Source organism: Haliaeetus albicilla, chromosome 12 (assembly GCF_947461875.1).
Source record: "Haliaeetus albicilla chromosome 12, bHalAlb1.1, whole genome shotgun sequence".
Lineage (NCBI taxonomy): Eukaryota > Metazoa > Chordata > Aves > Accipitriformes > Accipitridae > Haliaeetus > Haliaeetus albicilla.
In genome coordinates, this window is record NC_091494.1 from 11,431,781 (window position 1) to 11,451,913 (window position 20,133).

The 20,133-nt window shown below is 37.7% G+C and overlaps 1 protein-coding gene across 11 annotated transcripts in view; it reads right to left on the minus strand.

Moving 5' to 3' along the window:
• TJP1 (tight junction protein 1) overlaps positions 1–20,133 on the minus strand; it is a 200,470-nt gene that overhangs the window by 36,227 nt on the left and 144,110 nt on the right. For 10 of the 11 annotated variants that reach the window (XM_069798064.1, XM_069798063.1, XM_069798061.1 and 7 more), the window contains 4 exons: positions 8,690–8,746; positions 2,284–2,408; positions 1,964–2,066; positions 234–513 (listed from right to left, as the gene is read on the minus strand). In XM_069798064.1, coding sequence (XP_069654165.1) covers positions 234–513; positions 1,964–2,066; positions 2,284–2,408; positions 8,690–8,746 — 565 coding nt within the window. Of the gene's footprint in view, positions 1–233; positions 514–1,963; positions 2,067–2,283; positions 2,409–8,689; positions 8,747–13,104; positions 13,198–20,133 lie in introns of those variants that run through there. The other variant, XM_069798070.1, reaches the window with a different exon arrangement.

Consider the following 20,133-nt stretch of genomic DNA (forward strand, 5'->3'; position numbering starts at 1 on the left):
CACTATACAATAATTCATCCTTATTTAAGCACATGTATTTTGGAGTATGAAAAATACCACCAGAAATACAATAGCAGTTTTTAAGTTTTTAGCTAGCTACTGGTAAAATGGGCTAGCAAACTGTTAACAGCACTGTTCATACAGTCCATGAAGCCCTTAACACAACACTGACTGAAGCAGTTGACCTTTAAAAACTAGCAAAAGTCTTAGCAAGAAAATTACATACTAGTTACCTTCATTCTTCCTCGATTTCACCAGTGTTACTTTGGTAGGTTTTGCAGGCTGACTGGAAGTAACCGACCTTCTGTCTGATCTCGGTGATAAACTTCTCTCTCTGCTAGCACTTCGATCTCTTACCCAGCTCTTCTCATGCCTTCTGTTGGCACTTGGACCACCACGGCTGCTTCTTGGATCACGTATCTCTTCATCATAGCTATCATCCTCATTTTCAGACACCGGTTCAGGTTCCGGTCGAGCCACTGGAATCTGAATTTTCTTCATCCTTCGGATAGTCTACAATCGAACACTAGATATCAGCCTCTGGCTGTGTAATGCTAATGGTATTACTAAATGTCAGAAGCCAAGCTAATCCCCGAAGTCAAAAGAAAACACACAGATGTATTAGTGACTGCTCTAAATTATTGCATCCTCATTATAAAATTCTATCCAACTAATACAGGAGACTCATCAATACATATTACTAGAAACTCATTTCTGAGGTGAGGGGTATGTTTGTTTTTACAGTTGTTCTAGTCCTTTTTTGCTTCTGCAAAAGTGGCAAAGGGATAATAACAGCCTCTGTAGCATAATGCAATATTCTGTCTTCACAGAGCTGCATATTTGAATGCCCTCTCTCTTTGCTTGAACTGACAAATCAGCTACTAGCACTGCTAAAAACTTTTTGCTAACATGTAATCTACTGTATACTCAGTACGTTATTGACAGTAATTCTCCTCAACTATGAAGCTTCCCAATCTTCCAAAGCAATGTTTATGCAAGCCACAGAGGAAGGGGAACATTCCCACTGAAAGTTCAAAGTTGGTTTGCACTAAAGTAGTCAGCTGTTTCCAGAATAAGACCCAACTCTGTTTAGAGGTTTATTTGCTATGTTACAGAACTGAACCAAGTTAATACCATAAAGTTTTCCTTAATTGTTTTTCCCCATATAAATCTACACACTAAATACTTAAAATACTGAAAGCCCTGCACAGCTCGCCACATACTGTGTAAGCTTTAAAGAATTGCTGAATCTACAAATGCAAAACACAACACAATTTTTTGCAACTGTAGTAAAGCAGATGAGCACTCAAAATTGTCAGCACAAAAGCTTTTCTACAAGCCCTAAAAGTCTGTTTTCCTGAATTAAGAAATTGTTAAACATTGTGCATTTGTGTTCTATTTTTTGTAACATAAATAAATCTCAAACTTCTACCAAAGGCCTGATTACTACCCTTTAGTGATGACCTGTTTTGTTTTGCAAAGTTCAAAAGCCAACCACTTTGAATAACCCTACAAAATTATAGGAATCAAGGTAATTATACTTTATTTTGGCAAACTGCTTGCTGAGCTTAAAAAGAACTATGTTAGTGCCTGAACAGTGGGTAAAGTCCTTTAGCATACACCAGCCTTTGAAAAACTTGATAAAAATGCACTCAAAGCAAAGAAATATTAAACAAAGCTGAGAATTGAGCTTTTAGCAAACTGAGAACCGTACCATAAAGAAAAGGAGTCTGAAGTATCCAGTGCCACACTACCCAAACATCACCAGTCACATTTAAAAAAAATTTCAGTCACCCACATGATAAACATGTCACAATCATCACTTAAACCTGAAGCATCACACAGGTATTATTCAAGTACCTTGCATCATGCATGTATTTCATAGCAGACATTACACCACTTCACTTTTGCTCTATAACTACGGAATTTAAGTAAGCTTAAAATCTTCAGGACATTCACTTACAATTTTGGCATTCTTCCCACTTTTCCTCAGCTGCTGAACAGCAAACGCATGCTCGACATTATCCATTGAAACTCCATTAACCATTGCAACACGGTCATTTTCTCTAAATGAAAAGCATCACAACGCACAGTATAAATACTTTAGGCCAAGGGGAAAATACTGGGGAATGAGTGTCCCTGAACAAACTACCAGTATTACAAACCTACTACACAAACAGTTACAGACAGATATCTCGAGAGTAAAACAATTAAGAGGTTAAGCTTCCACTGACAAAAATGAATGCCCCCCAAATCAGAATTCAGGTATAGTTTGGCACTTACTGTAGCAGTCCTTCTGCTGGGCCTCCTTTCAGCACATCAGAAATAACTATAGATGTCTCACCACTCTGAAAGTGAGGATTATCTCTTCCTCCAGATATTGCAATACCAAATCCAAATCCAGGGGCCTATAATGTAACAAGAGAAATATTTTTACTCTCTAATATTTACATGGTCACAACTCACATTCCTGCATCAAACAAAAGATCTTACAAGATGAATACAACTTTTTGTAAGAAAGAAGTATCACTGAACCATGCAATGCTATGCAATCCAAGAAGAGGAAAGAGATTAAAAATAAATTAAAAAACCCACTTTTATTAGGCAGAGAGTTTCAGACTGACTACCCAATCTCTCCCAAGAGCAAAATATTAGAGTTCCCATTTGCATTTTTATGTCCTGGGCCTCAGTTGGTCATCAGTAAGGCCTCAACCTTCAGTAAGCACAACATACCACACCACTGTGTTGAGATACTGATTCAAACCCTTATCACTTCCTGCAGTACTTTCTTTGATATTTCACATTATGGTATTTACCCAGCTTGACCTCACTTAGCTCAGGAACTGACAGGATCGTAGCACACAGTAGTATGACTGCAGGCTCAGTTCTTAGGAATAACACCAAGATCACTTGTACCATTAAATACATCAAAACCTTGTCAGCACTTGCAAATCATCTGCATCTTAACAAAAGTAATTTGCTTCAATCTTTTCCCTCTAGGGTGACCTGCCACTACAGCAAGGTCAATGCCTCTAAAAAGTTATTCCTCTTATTTTAAGATACAACAATGCTGCTTACATTTCTGCCTGGAAACAGTGAGGGTGGGAAATAAACTTTCTAAATATAATTGATTTGCAAAACTATCTAGCTCTTCCATCATTGCCCAGAAAACATTGTCAGAAGGGTATTACTGTCTAAATGCTTTATTTTGCCTAATAATTTATTTTGAAATTTTTGACTATGCAAAACACAGTCACTGGATGGAAAAGATCAGGTTTCAGTCAATTCCTCCTCTCCATTTCACACAGCATACGCTCCACACTGGCAGACTTATCCCTTTCTTTTTCAGACTTTTCGCCAAACATGACCCAGCTTTAGCAATGGGTTTCATAACCTTACAGTGACAGCAGAAGCAACATGGCAGTCTGCATCTGGCTGTAAGACACATGATGTTCAGCTTTTTGGACAGTAATTACTGCTCAAAAAACCTGTTTCCTATTTCCCCCCAAAATAGAGATCATAAAAAGATGGTCCAGATTTAGCCTGTAAGCAGTGAATAGGACCATGCAGTATTAAAAACAAAGATTTGGAGATTCACTGTTCAGAAATTGACTTCAACAGTTAACAAATACTGTTGCAAGGTATGAAGAAGATAAGTTGGTCTAACAAGTGTGGGGTAGTGGGGACAGGTACACCTTACCACTTTTACATTCATCTTAATTCATTAAAAGGAAAACTGGACATCTTTTCAAGATATGTTCCAGCCAAAAATACATTTCAACCAGAAATCATGGCTGGGAATCAAGAATTACTAAGTGAAACCCTGCGCCACACAGGAGGACAGTCTAAAGGATCATAATGGCTACTTATGACCAGAGCTGAGGTTTTCTTTCCATTTTATTTTTCAAATAGTTGACAAAGAGAATACGTAATAGCCTGTGAAAATATGTAACAAACCCCCCCTTCAAAATAGTAGTATTTCCCCCTTCTCATGCCAGTGCTTCATCTTTCGGTTTTCCATTACTCTAACAAACAGAATTCAGTTTGCACTATATTTGGGTGGGGAAGGAAAGGGAGAAGGGAGATAACATAGACATTTATGTCAAACTTCATTTAAATGTTCTCTATCTTTCCTTACACCATAAAACAAAAAAATTCCCATAGTTCTCCACTCCTGAAGAGAAATACAGTCCTCAGGCTAAGGCCAGCAGAGATGCAGAAGCTCACTGTAAACCTAATCTTGCTGCTTGCCTTTATTTTTTTAGAGTAGATTTGCAAACCAAATCACCAATATTAGGACAACTAGTTTCATACTTTAATGTTGTTCTTTTCAAGAAGCCCTGAAACAATGCAGTCTCATATACAGACAGCAGTGAAACAAGACCAGAATAAAGGCTTTCTAATAACATAAATCAAAGTCTTAAGAAATACTCCAAATTAGAAAGTTCAAATCAAACCCTAAATCTTTTTGAAAATTTAAGAGCTCAAATAAGAAACCTTCCAGTAAACCTCAGCCTACTCTACTTCTCATTTTATCCTGCTGCCTACCATCATCTTAAGAGATAAATGATAAACTGAATTACCCTCAGAAAACTGAATCTAGCCCCTAGGCATGTCTGGAAATACTAAGATGTTGATCACTACAGGTTATACAAGATATAAACACATATCTTAAGTAAAACCGCATTTAAAAAAAAAAAAAGAAATCTGCCCCATCACAAATTCACCTGTCAGATGTTGTAGTGACAACAGAAGAACAAACTGTACTATTTTGCTCTCCCACAGTAAGGCAGCATGGGAGAAGCAGGAAGGTACATACATACCTGGTTTCTGTTCTTTGGGGGAAGGAGACACATCTAACACAGACACACACAACTTGAGCTCCAAGTATGAAAAAACACACAAAATATATGAAGTGCATGGTTCCTCCTTAAAGTCCTTCACACTTAAGTATATAAAACCAGAAGATCTCCCAATAAAAGATAAAACTGTCGCTACTTGATAAGCTTTAACTGAAGTTGAGACTGGCTCAATATCTTAAGAGCTAAGCAGCAGTCCAGGAAGTTGGAAAGATAGTAAAGAAAGGGAACAAACCCTCTTGGTTAGAAGTTCAAGCCTCTCCTCCCCAAAAATAGCTTTTAATAAGTCTTTTGACAATAGTGCTGGAATTCACTAACTACTGTGTTAAATCACAGCACAGTCAGACTGCTTATATGCTCTGTTCCAGATTCTCTAAGCAGACGGATAAAAAAATTTTTAAAAAATCTCATGTTTGAACCATATCAAAGTGTCTGAACTGACACATGTATACTGCAACTACTGGGATTAAGCATACTCTGTCCCTAATTTGTAATGACATCTCTGGAAAGTAAAGGTCATCAGAAGAAACTCTTCAAAAGAAGTGAGCAAAGCTGCATTCTTCAACAAGAGCTTCCTCTGTAAAGCACTCCCTTCTCTTTTGTAAGGCTCATCTTCCGCAGTTTATATGCCATACTATCCCCTTTTTAAAGGGCCATTACAGGATCAAAACATGTTCATAAAACCAAAACATTTATCTTTTTAAGGCATGTAACAACACTTCTGAGCTGCCATTAATTGGTTTATAAATCAGTAACTGCCCCCTGTAACAATACAGACATATTTTTAAAATGTTTAATACCTCAGACACTGACATATTAAAAAAAACTAATCAGGAGACTATACAAATAGAATACTTTATATATAAGATAGAAGAATATCTTATATATAGTACCTGCTAATGTGGCTTTTTTTTCCTTCAGAAAGAAATTGCATATAAATAATATCTACTTTCCTAAAATTTTATGATTACTACCAAAACTGCTTTGTTTTTACAGTGTTGGCTACCTTTATGGAGCCCAAGAAGAGTTAAAGGAATCCTACTCTGCCACACACAGGAGCAGTGGAGTTATAGTAGAGAACAGCACAGACTTAAAACGAAGTAAAATTGTCAGTGGTGGAATTACCAACAGGACAAAAATGAGTCTCCAAACAGGAAGAAAAGTAGTCAAGAATATTCTATGTATCTTTGTTAACACACACACGCCTCCTACCAAAAAACTTGCATTTCCTCACTATTTTTAAGGCTGCTCATTAAAATAGATGTTAGTGGTCCTTACTCATTAACTAGTTTTGATCAAATACCATTAATAAAAACCAATTAAAATGGAAGAAGAAACCACGGTTACATAGTTTCTTTGGGGCACTTGGAGGGACAACAGATCTGCTTGCCATTAAGCAGGTACTTGTGAAGAGACAAGAATTGATCTAGACTGACACCAACTCTGGATTTCTCTGCCTCTCCCAGGGGGACTTACCAAGGTTTTAGACAAATTTGTTCTGGATCAGATTCTTCCAATTACTTGTCTAGCCTCATTTCTGAAGGCAAATACTGACAGAATGTACAATAAAAGTTAGGTTAATCAAGAGCTTCACAGGCATACCAATAAAGAGGAAGCCAGTAACACGAAGCCTGACTTGCATGTACCCCATAGAAATTCAGCACATGTTAAATGTCATTAATTCCATCATTCGCAGCCAGCCTACTGCCCTCAGCTAAGCCATTGAGAAAGCAAATTCAGTTCTTCAAAATGTTTTTTGTGTGGCTGACAGTAGATGGTCTCTAATAGTTCTGTAGCTCAGCCAAGTGAAGCAGATAAACCTCACACAGAAAATATTCCACAACCACTCAGAGTGGCATTTCGAGTCTATTCCAATTCTATTAACTTCTAGATATCTTTGAGGATAACTGAGATTTTGGATGCATTTCACTTCCTCTGACTAAACTGAAGTAACCTCATTTACTTGATAATCTAACACCACAAGAACATCACAAGTAAAAAGCAAAATCAAAAACCCCACACGCAAATATGCAGTCGCTTTCCTAAATCCTCTTCCCAGTGCTAAGGATAAATTCTCAGCAGCAGTTTGCTTAACGTTAGCATAAGAGTTTTGGTTTTGTTATCTGGCAGATGGAAAACATTGTTTGTTTTTAATTAGCTAAATTAATGCTATCAGAGTTATTAATAGTACATGCCATCACCCTTCAACATCCAAATGAGATACACATACTCAGCTAATGAAACTGTTAAACCAGTACAGCTGGCAGAAGTTTGGCATATTAAAAAAAAAAATCAAAATTATAATCGAATCACACTTTCACTTCTATACTACACAAGGACTTCTGACTATGCTGCAAGCACAACCAGAAGACACGATTTCTAGTTCCTACCTGTTATTTCAAAATTTGTTCAAGTTAACACCATACTGCATTACTCCTTTGTGCACTGACTGAACTCCTCATTTTCAGGTTTCACTGAAGTTACTGCTCCAATTAACCAGAAAAATAGCCCCTTCAAGGAAGCTAAACTATCATCAAGTCTACTAGCAAACCTTGTATTACTATAGCATTTTTTTGGTTGCTTTTGAATATAAGACAGTACTGATTTAATCAGTCATATGAAAAAAAAAAAAGTTTTAAGTTTACACAGGTTCCAGGGATGACTGAACAGCTTCAAGAAGAAAACATAAAGGGCAATTACATATAGAAATAATACTTCTTGCTCACTAACTCATTGACCTAAAAATTGTTGGAAGCTTGAAGAGCAGCCTAGGTAAGTATCACTACACATTTTTGGGTTTACTTATACTTTTCTTTCAACATGTGGTTGGAGTTACAGACAGGGCACTTTGCTAGACAGCCTTCTGCTCAAACTGAGCATAACTGCTCTCTTCTTAAGAGGGCAGGTACTAAAACGGTTATTTTGAATCAACATTACACTCATTAGATTTAACAGATAATAGGTTTGTACAGAGAATTAATATTTTATCTGACCAGCTGATCCATGCATACACATTTTTAGTCAAAGGTCCATTCATCTCATCAATGCTACTATTCTAAAATGCCTTGATTCTATGCTGAAGAATGGAAGGCAAATGATGTAACTTGCTCCCTTGAGAAAACGCTAGTGCATCTCCCTTTTGCTGGAATGAATATAGCTATCTGGGCCATGATTCCATGGTCACTTTAAAGTTAAGCTGCTGCCAAAAATGGCATCCCACCTTGTTCTGACTCTCCCTAAGCAACTCATTCTTTATTGCCTCTTTTGTACAGCTTCACACCAGAAATCAATTTAAGAGTGACTCAAATAAGACAGGAGTCAAGCTAAATGTAAAAGTTGTCTTTCTAGTCACTGATTACTAGTACACATTCCTCCGCGTAAGGTGCACATTCTTACCACCCAAAAAAAAAAAAAATCACTATTTTCGGCCACGAATTTAAGAAAGTGGTAAGCAAATACTGCACTTTTGAACACATTTATTTATACTTAACTACATTGTTTTATGCCCCTGCAAATGAAGTTTTAAAATATTTAAGTATAGTTACAGCACAATCATTAATGAACACTTAGACCTCTAACTACTTTCAGTTACGTACAGAAGTAATCTAAAGCTTTGTTTCTTGCATGGTTATTTGTACGTAGGCTTATCTCTGAAACCCAACAAACAAATAGAGCTACTATCAAATGGAGCTTTTACAACACTTCTAAATTTAAACAAAGGAATATGAGTTTCCTTTTCTTTTACTTCCTGACATCTGGCTTTTTCCTATTGTTTTCAAAAGCTACCAGTATCCTGGGTTAGGCACACACAACCAATTGTATGAACTTACCCTGTGAAGAGTCACTGTGTGTTGTTCCCATATAGCTGTTTCTTCCATTGTTGTGCTCTAAGGAGAAAAAACCCAAAGATTAGTACAGCTATTGATAGTGAAGTCTAAATGACTATACAAAACCACAACTAGAAACTTACACTCACAAGTAACATTAATATTCATATTGAATAGCTACAGAGAAGTAGGGCTGGCTCGTTTGTTACACATTTCCTGTCTTTATATGTCACATCTGAACTTCCTGAGCTCCGAGGGAAGGGGGTGTCAGGGGGATGAACAGGCAAAATAGATTTCTAATTGTTGTATATTTCAGAACTTGAAGTTACAAAGAAGTTTAAAGGCAAGGACTACAAGAAGCATTTGTGATGTAGGCTCTTCTTGGTTGCTCATTAAGTGTACGGTAAATGAAGCTGGCCCAAGGTTCACTTTCAGTTTTCCATTGTAATCAGTTGTATTTATATTCTAACTTATATACTTCATACTTCTGCAAACATTGTCCTTTTGCTTGTTCTAACCATATGCAGATTAGCACTAATTCATGAATGACCAGCTATAGATTACAGTACCTGTGCTACTGTATTATGCATACAGGTCACATTTAACCAACTCCACAGTTCACTGTAAGCTAATTTCTTTGGTTAACAGTAGCACTGCAGAAATAAACAAGGTCCTCTCTAAGGGAACTAGATTAAACAGTAACATTATGACAATATTTACATACCTGCATTTCTGCTTAAAAGAGCAGACACTTACACTACTTAATGTGCCATGACAAGCAAACATTTGGAAGGGGGAAGATGGCATGAGGGAAGAAAAGTGAGCAGAGCCAAAGGCTTGAAAACAGACAGAAAGGCAGCTGGAAATTCACAGCTAACAGTGTGAAGTCTCCTGCTATCCTGCTGCTGCTACATTTTCTACCTTTCCAGAGGGAGCGCCCAGTGTTCTGCTCCACACCCTCCCCTCTCATAAGCAAGCAATCTACTAACTAAGGATACGGAACAGAATCAGAACACAAAAATCTCTGCAATATGGGAGTGTTGGTTTTTTTGAAAGTCTACTTTACTCTTTGTTTCAGTTACAGTAACTCAGCCACTACAACAAAAAGTACCCCTAACTTTTAATCCAGTCCTGTATAATACAATACAGAAAAGGAGTAGGAGTGTTTACTCTCACAATCAATACCTCTGAAAACTTTATCCAATTTAATAACAGAATTTGCAGCTAGGTTTAAAAAGTGAGTTCTCACAACCGCAAAAAGCCATGGGGTTTTTTTCCTCCATGTTTTGTGCTCTAATTTAAACAGTTAGGATATGCTGCGTTACTGCTCATTTCTCTTTCAGGGTTCACTTCTCATGAAAGTGTTGGTGCAACTTAATTGGGATATATTTCATTCCAACAGCATTTTTTCCCTTCCATTCAGTACCAAATGTTACTCCTTTGCATTATAAATTGATTCAACTCTACCTCAGAATTGAATTATTTCTCTCCAGCTTTTTAAAAGCAGACCAAATATATATTAAACCAGTAACGATTTTCACACACAAAGCCATCTTTGAAACAGAACAGAACAGTTTGCTTGCTAAACAGTTAATGAATACTGATTTTCTTCCCTATTTCTGATGCTCTCATTCTGTCTTAGTTTTGGCAGGAGTTTCTCAGGCAAAACATCTCGTCAACAAGTGAAGAATTATCTCTGCAAGCAAACTTCTAGAAGAAAAACCTCTAAGTCGCTCCTGTTCAGAAAAAGGTGCAACAGGAATCCAATAAAGGACTGCAAAAGTCTCAATTCACATTGTAATTGAAATAGGCTACCTCATTTCTATCTGCAATTATCAACAAAGTGGTTAACCTGACTGGCTCATTTACCACATTTGTCCTGGCAATGCCATGCAGGTACCACACTTCAGCAGTCAGAGGCACTTTAGCACAGCAGTTTGAGCTACTTGGCTAACGAGGTACCCAGATTTCAATGGCTCTGAGTTCTTAATGCCTCACTGTCAGAGCTCAGTACACAGGGCATGGTGCAAACACACCAACTGGTTCTGGATATGGGAGAGACTGATAAAATCCAGTTTAACCAGCTAAGCACTGTTCCCAGTGGATATGGGAGAACTGGAAATCCCAGAGCTAAACAATGACTAAGAAAAATGGAAATAACCTATGTAACATGCTTCTGAGAACTGCTTCTGTAGAAGCTCAGTCTTTCCACTTCCTTTGCTTGTTCTTCTCCATTTTCTCGCTCACACTATCTCCTCCACTCATGTATTGCTATCACCTCCCCTAGATTTTACTAATACATTCATTTCAAATTCACAAGACTTGGAAACATCAAATATCCATTACTTAGATAGCAAACCAAGTAATATGTTATTTTCACTCTTTCTGTATGCCCAAACAGTCCAATCAAGAACAGTGAAAACAGTTCAAAGGCAGCCTGAGGTGAGTTGTTGGCATTGATGCAAACTGCTTATGTGAGTTAGTTTCTCATCTGTAAAGAACTGCATTCACTCAAAAATGAGTGAGAATTTTGATGAAGACCTGTGAAGGTACTCACCCTGCTAAGCACTGACAACTGAGGCAGAAGTACTAGCTTGTGCTACCATCAGCTGAGGTCCCTGTTGTGACACTGCTCTTAGACCATACTCAAAGTGTTCTGTTTTTCATGCAGCATTTGAATTTCAGGAATCTTGTAAGGACTTAATTCCCAAGTCTCCAGAAATGGCAAACACTGCTTCTAATTAAGGGGTGGGATGGGGCAGTGGGGGAAGACAGCATAGGTCTGCAGTAATGGTGCCAGCCCTTCTGACTGCTGCTGCCAAGCTTGGTACCCCAAATACCATCATCCACCAGGGATTTAGGGGAAATCCAAGGTGACTCAGCAGGAACTGAGAAATACATAAGAGCCTAACCCCCCAGAAACTGAGAATATATGAGAATATGAAGATGCTACAGTCTAGGGTTAGAGTAACTTAATAGAGACCATTAAGTACCTTTGAAATGCAAGTGGACAACTGACAGCATTTGAACTTTGCAAACTTCAGATACTATGTCTATGTTACCTATGGTTCTCTACATGTATTAAGAATAAAAAGAACAGAAGAGACTTACGGTATGACGACTTCAGTGTTGGAAAAATGATTTGGTTTATGCTTATGCTTTATTAAAATGAAGAGTTTTCTTAAGCTCATCTTAAACACCCTTATGCAGACAACTAGTAGCATTCCCAGCTCTGTATATGGCAAATGGATGTATTTGTGGGTTGGGGTTTTTTAATTATTAAAGGATAAATTCATACATGAAGTTGCAATTCATCAACATGGAAGTAATGCAACTTATCATTTGCTCAGATTCTTGGAAGTATCCAATCTTGTTCAACTTTTTCATCTTTGAAATTGCCCTGAGATAGAAACATATTAAAGTAAACATCTTTCCAGAAAGCTCCCTTTGTTGGCTACAAGGGTCCTTCAAACAACAACAAACATTTTTTTGTTCCCCTTCTCACCACATTTCTTCTCTGCTTCTCAAAGGCTGCAGTTTTCATTTTTCTTTTTTAAAAACATGCCTTTTCTCATACAACTCCTACCTTCACACATGCAGCTGGGCACATGTGCACATACATGACACTGAATTTCCCCAAGGATTAATTTTGTACTTATGCATCCAGATTTCTCCTTCAAGCATTGTGAAGGGAAAAAAAAAGCCTTGCTGGCTACCAGTTTGAGCAATGCTATCATGTCTGCAAATAGCACTGCTCCATTTACCTCTACTGCAGTTGGAAAAGCTGTTAGCAGCAGCAGCACTGGAGCCACCCATGGGCTTGAGAAGATAGTTCAAGTTTGTGTTTGGAAAGATTCAAACAACAGCCACAGAAATTAGTATTTTATACCTAAAATAATGCAAGGCTACTGAGGTAAAGTTTCTTGCAGGATAACATTTCTTTAGACTTCTATACCTAGAGGAAGAGCTCAGACTAAGTCCAAAGCTCCTATGTATTCTTGAAATCAAAGCCAGAATAGTTTCCCAATGTTTCTTTGTAAGTCTAGGGGGACTTAATAGAGGAATTATCTATCTTAACCTGAACTGCTTTTCATAAGAAGTGTGTCAAGAATGACAAGTTAGATTTTAAGCAATTGTTTGCTGCACTACGATCAAGTTTTGACACGAGGTCAAAGGAGTTTTAAATCACCTTATTTCTTAGTAAAATGCAACAGTAACTTCCTATAAATAAACAGTAAGTGTTAAATATCTACTATTATACATTTCCACACATTTCTCACTAAGGACAATGAGATTATTACATTTTCAGAGAAAATCATATTTAGGTATCAACCTTAGAACACACAGATTTTCCTCTGACCAACACAAGAGTAACCTACCATGGGAAGCAATAAAGCACTTTTACTATCTTTACAAACATGGTTTTGTGGATCAGCATTGACAGCTGTCCTGCAGACAATAAATGAAGCAACTACTTCTGCCACCTCAGGGGGCATATTGTTTCTATTTTCTGCAAAACACAATAGAGAGGAAAGCTATCTGTGACGGATCCAAGTCCCTGCTCTGACCCTTTCAGCCACAGCAAGCAACTACAAGAAACTGAATGACCAAATCAGAAACTCAACCATATAAAGAATACTATCTTTGCTTCAAGCTTGCAGCCTCACGTTGTACATTTGTGTACACCTTACTTCCAAGAAAATGCTGACATCTAAAAACATTCCTAATTGTCCTGATAAAATCATAACAACCTTGAGAAATAGTTTTCTTATTCAAGACATTAAAAAGGAGAAAAGAAAGAATAACTGCTAAGGGGCTGTATCAAAAGAAGGAAATATAAATTTATATTTTGAGACAGGCTCTTCAGAAGGACACAGGAGACACTTACACACTTTATCTATCTTGCTGTATTTCTGTTTGGCTTCTGACATTAATTCTCAATTATTCTTGGGGAAGTCCACTTCAGCAGTAGGATGCTACTGAACTTTGAAGTTTTAAAGGTTAAATGCAGAATCAGTACATCTTGATTGCACTTGTGGGAACTAGAATTAAAAATGTTTATCATTAACAATTAGCATTCACAACTGCAGGAATTTCTGCAGGTTTGCTGGGTATCTATCTAGGGTGTGAAAAAAGAATTAAAAAAATCCAATTCAATATCCACAACAAACAGCTTCCTGACAAAGTTCAGAAAAGAAAATTGAATTTTCCTCAGCCAGCCCAGAGCAGGGAATGAAGAGGTCACTTCCTTACACAGTGCATCTTTCAGCATTCAGTTGGAGCAGTGTGTTGTTTCCAACACTGACCAGGAAGACTTCCTATAGACACTCACCTTTGTTCTTGCCTAGTTAAACTATAGCAACCTTAAATTCCAGCAGATTCTCTCCAATTGTCTTATCACAAAAGCCTTCAGTTGACAAAAAAAACCCAAACCAAAACAAAAAAAACAATCGATTTTTTTAAACAGTTGTTCCACTGCAATCAGCACAATGAGGACAGAAGAGGACAGAATCCTATTATCAGACTGATTTTACCAACTGAAATGAGAGCTGTCTTACAGTCTTTATACAACATACGCAATGCACCACATCTACTCTACAGAGTACCTTAGAGATATTTGAGCTATTTCAAATACTGGAAGCCAACTACTAAAGCAAACGCAGCCAAAGAGGAGGGTATTCCGAGGCAGGATAAACACAGCAAACTGCACACTACTGATGCTGGCTGTTTGCACTCAGAACTGTGGTATCTCTGTACTAGACTGCAAGCAGCCTATATCCTTGTTTGTCACTTCATCATCACTCTTTGCAAGAAAGAAAGACTGTTTCCCTGAATCTATTTTTGAGAAAAGACTCAAGAGATCAGAAAGAGCAGCTCAGGGACTGCTGCAGAGACAAACAACATGCACCTGATGCTATTTGATTATCTCCCTTACACAGTAATGCCAATGCTAAGCGGAGAAGAAAACACCCACTAGAGCATTCTCTTTTGAGATCTGTATAAAAATTCTTATTTATCACTGAAGCTGAGAAGCCACTTTAGTCTCACCTTCTGTCTGAATGTACATCCATGGAAGCGACATCTACCATTTATTTTGGAAATGGAAAGACTAACCTTATTCTTTCAAGCAGATGTACTAAACACCTAGAAACAAAGCAGTGCACATCACAGGTTTTATTTCCCCCCCTATTTCACATATTGCATGGGTCCCAAGCTTTAATCAAGAGTTCCACTCCTCCCCAACACTTGTCTATATTCAACAGACCACCTCATGAAAACCCTGTACCAAGACTGACACCATTATTAAAGCTGGTCTTCAGATGACAATGTGCAATCCACGTAAAAAAAAAAAAAGATGACATACAGAATTCTCAACACTGCATGTTAAAAAAAATGAACTTGATTTTACTTATATCAATCTAAAAGTACAAAGTCTCTACTACAATAGTACTACCTACTGGCTGGACAACAGAAGTTATCTTTACATCATGAGTAGCAACCTTGAGAAGTAAAACTAGGACTAAACTTAATTTATATATATTTTTTTAATAATAGCTAGGCTGTTTCACCATTCCATGCAATTCTCCCTATGCTTCCACAACCACATGCTGCTGCATGGGATACTATCTTACTAAATACAATTTCCACCTCTCCCTACTCTAAAATTCCTAAGATTACTTGGTGTATTTTGAACACGTAGATACTGCATATATCTAAAAATGTCACTTCTGCTAGTTTTCCTAATGAATTTTTTGAGCAAGACATTTTCGCTCAGACATTTTTGCTTTGACTTCTGGGCACTATTCTCTCCAAACTAAAAAAAAAAACAACCAAAACTCACTATTTAACTTGTCCCATGTAATACCCAACTTCTTTTTTAGCATGACTCACTTTTCCAGAATGGCCTCTCAGGTCCAAGCCTCATAAATCACCATTAGCTCTCCAGGGTCATAAAACCTTTTTGTTGTTGTTGCTGCTGCTCAATATAAAAAACTGTAGACCCTCCTTCCAAAAAGGCCCTAAACAGTATGCAGAGATTTGGGAGTATATTGCATTTTAGTGAAATAAATACTGGATTATAGATGCAGTTAAATCTGAGAATTTATATAAGTGTTTATGATACAGGCCTATTGAATACCATTATCCCTGAATGGCAGAAGGCTGACACTCAGGAACAAGAAGGCAAAACAAACCAGAATGTAAAACCCAAATGCAGATACATCTCAAATAATTATAGGTGAAGTTACTTCAGATGAAGACTACTGCTCAAACACCCTCCTAAGAGTATCAGCCAGCAGCTAAGCAAAACTTACTCACTTCATGATCTCTACAGCATGGGAAAACTGTGCTTTAGAACTTGGGATCCTTGTGTGTTTCACTTCTTTCCATTTTGCTTTCCAGCTGGCAGCAAAGTCATGTAGGATCACAAACTCCAAAGCACTGGCAAGCAGCATTTCACAGATCACTACTCCAGGCCAGTATGCTAGCAAAACGGAACCAAAATCACAACAGAACAGAAAGGCTAAAAAACAAAGTGGTAAGCCATGTTTCTCTCTCCCCCAAGTGATGTTGCCAAGGGGAAGCACAGATAACTTGCAGTTTGCTTTTGATTTTAAGTCATTTCTCTACCATACAGACCTAGGTCAGTATTATTAGGACAAAGATAACAAAATTAGAGTATAGTTTTAATATGTAATTGAAAGTATTTATCTTCTCTTCATTTAAAGATCAACTTTAGCTCAGATCTTTTTTTTTTTCCCAAATCATTTCAAAACCAAGATCTTCAAGAAACTCACTGTGATACTTTAATTCTTTAAATCTCAGGATGCAACTTGAAAAGCACTTTTAGCACAAGTAACTGCTTAAGCAGCACACACTGCCCTCCTACTAGTTTCCATCCTCAAAGATACCCCTCTCCCTAAAATCACACTTGTGTAAGTGTTACACTTATGTATGTGGTCATTTCTACCTGTCTGTTCACTGTCAGTTCATCTCAACTCCACCAACTGCAACTGCCAGTGGCACAGTTTGTAAGTCAGCCCTGTTAACATAAAAGCTCAAACTACAGCCTCACATCAAAGTAAAATAAGCTACATTGAAGTATACAAGTGAAGTTCATTAAGTGTACACAGCTGTGACCAGTTTCACAGCAACTGAGAACTTGGAATGAGAAATTCCAATCAGATACTACCTGCTTGGTTGGTTTGTTTTGAAACCACAGGGGTGGTCAAATGGTGGTGCAGGCCGCCCAGGGAGGCTGTGGAACCTCCGTCCTTGGAGGTGTTCAGGACTCAAGTGGACAAGATCCTGGGCGACCTGCTGCAGCTGACCCTGCTTTAAGCATGGGGCTGGACTAGATGATCTCCAGAGCACCCTTCTGACCTTGCTGTTCGGCAAGTATTCTGTAAACCAGATTTAGTGAGAACTGCTTTGAGCAGAGAGTTGGACTAGCTGATCTCTAGAGTCCCTTACAACTTTAATTACTCTGAGATTCTATGTAAGTCACATTTCCAGCACATTCCTGAAACCAAATCCAATCATCCAACTGCAGACACAGCCTCCATCCCAGCTCTTATATGCAGCTCAGTGTTACTGTTTTATCACTCAGTTAAGAACATTAGTTGAAGTTCTTCCAGTTATGTTTTTTCCCCTTGGGGGAGGAGGTGAAGAGCACAGTATCAGTACCACAGAAAACAAAATCATACTGTATTAGTTTTATATAAGAAACCTAAATCAGGCTTACATACCTGACCATTATTTTTGAATTAAAAAATACAAAGCCAAAACAAACACAAGTATAAGATACGGCCACCAAAAAATAACCAACATGAAGTTCGACATCAGAGCAGCAAGCAAAGCATTCAAGCACCTCACTTTAAGCCAGAATGCCTCTTACCTTGCTTCTAATCAAGAAAATCATAGCCTAGTTACCAAGCACTGCATCGCATCAATTTTAGATATTTGTACTCTGAAGATCTGTCAAATGAGAGCCTCAGGATAGGCAAGAGTATCCCACTAAGACAGAGCAGGGTTGTTTTTCCCATGATACTACTCAAAGCTTTCAAAATATCAGACAAAATACACATTTAAGAGCCTTGCACAACAGTTCAAGTTACAGATGCAAAATTACGGCCTTGCCATCTTCCAGCTTGACAATAAAACAACAGCACACACAGGTTAATTTCTCCTTAAAATGTTTGGGGGTTTTTTGTTTGTTTTGTTTCTGCTTTTTAAAGCCTACACAGCCACAATAAAACAATACCTTTTATGGTTAATTTACCAAATTCTTCTGAAATTAAAGATTTGAAATGCAGGTACTCCCAACAAACACACACTGCCTTTTGCCTGGTACAAGCAGTTGACAGCTACTTTTGTAGTTGCCAAATTCCACAGGGGTTTCTTCCTGATATTTTCCCCCCTGAATCTCAGTGTGAAGAAATATATCACTTTGTGTAGTAAGATTATTTTTTTTTTCTTTTTAAAGGTACAAAATTTCTTCCTCTGAATCTCCACCAGCCACTCTTAGAAAGAAATTTTGGGTTAAGTGTCCTTCACTACCCTGAACAACCACACACACAGAGATGGCATCTCTCCCCACCCAATTCAGGTAACTGTCAGTTAAGAAGAGTCAATTTTAGTCACATGGCTGCTAGAGCATCTGCAGAACACATTACAACTCTAAGTTCACACTAACTTTACACATTCGAAGGAAGTAAGTTAGAAGCCAAGGATACAGAAATGCAGAAGTTTAAAGAGGAGATGGTGAATAATGTTAAATATTACAGCTCTTTGAAAAAGAGTAACTTCTTTAGTTAGAAAGATGTTAGTGACTTTGGGATAAGGAGTCAATAGTAACAAATAGTTTTGTTTAAGAAGTGCGTAACAGGGACCACAACTGGTTTGGTTTGGGTTTGTTTTTTTCTTTTTTTATTAAGTGCAGTGCTTGTTAGTTGAGAGAGGAAGGAAAAAAAAAGTACAGGAAGTCAATGGGAGAGAAGGAATGAGAATTAGAGAAGCACTGCAATACCCTGCTGGTCAGAGGCGGACATGAGATTTAGATGAGAGGTAACAAACACTACAGTAGTGATCAATGTTAATGCATCTGAAAGGCTTATCCAGCTATCAGCAAGGAAAACATTCCTGAACTTTATCAGGCAAGTATTGGAAGTGGAAAACACATCATTTTTCCTCAGCAAAAAGGACTATCCCCATCCTATTAACAATGCCTAGTTTTGTATTACTTCACCATGAAATGCAGTACTCATTTACCTAGTTTTCCAAAACATGGACCTTGAATAAGGGAAGAGGCATCTGTTTAAGCAGGCACAATCTAGTAGGCTTTGACACTTCATTTCACAACAGTTGTCTCCCAGTCTCCCTATTTATATGCACAACATGAGTTTGCTCCAGGATTTTCTTCCTGAAAAACTTCTTTTCTAAACCTAACACATTGACTATTAACTAAGTGATGAAGAAAAAAAAAAATTAGCACGCTACAATTGTCCTTAAATCAAATTACAAAACCAAGTAATATAGCACTGACAGAACTTAAACCCAGGTAATGTTATAAGACATAGAATGAAAAAAACCCAAACAAACATATTAAGAAATATTAGTAAATACTACCAGTATTTAAATTCTGAACAATATAATCCAGGAGAACAGAGGAGACGAGTACTTTCCTTTTTTTATACCAAGCCGTTACATTGCATTCAGTAGCCTGCAGACCTACAGATGAACTCCACATCCCAAGGAGCATATTCCTACAGCTCATTTAACAGCTTCATTTTCATCGGTCCTTCACACCCTTTTGTTTAGTGTCTATGTAACAGAAATTGATTAAAATTATCCACTACTAATAAGAAAAACTGAAGTGATTGTGAAAGCTCAGTTTCAAGTGTGGTAGAAAGGGGTGAATGGGGTCTAAGAAAAAGGATGGGTTATTTCTGTAATGGCGTGAACCAACTGAGCAGGTGTCCAACAGTGTTGCAGAGGCAAGGCATAGCAGCCAGAGGACTTCAAACAAACTCTCCTGTCAGAATGAGCGTAATAGTTAAAACAGCACCTTCAGGCTGCTGCTTGACAATACAAAGGGTTAAGGAGCAGCAAAAGCCTAAACTTAAGGCTACTCTCAACCTCAGGGCTGAGTATCTCCTTTATTTGCAAAGCTACGCTGAACTGAATTAAGGAATCAGTCTGGCATAGGTGATTGCTTTCTTAAGGTGGAAAAGAAGCAGGCAAGAAGAGAAGCTAACAAAAAAATAGAAGTCTTTTCTGGTGGATTATTCATTGACTATGAATTTAGAAACATCACTCATCTAACAACATACGTGCAGTCACTTTCACAACCCTAGCTGCTTTAGTGGGTAACAAACAATTGCTTATTCACAGCCAGTTATAGAGTGGGATTTTTATTTTTTTTAAAGCTTAATCGTGGCTATACTGTT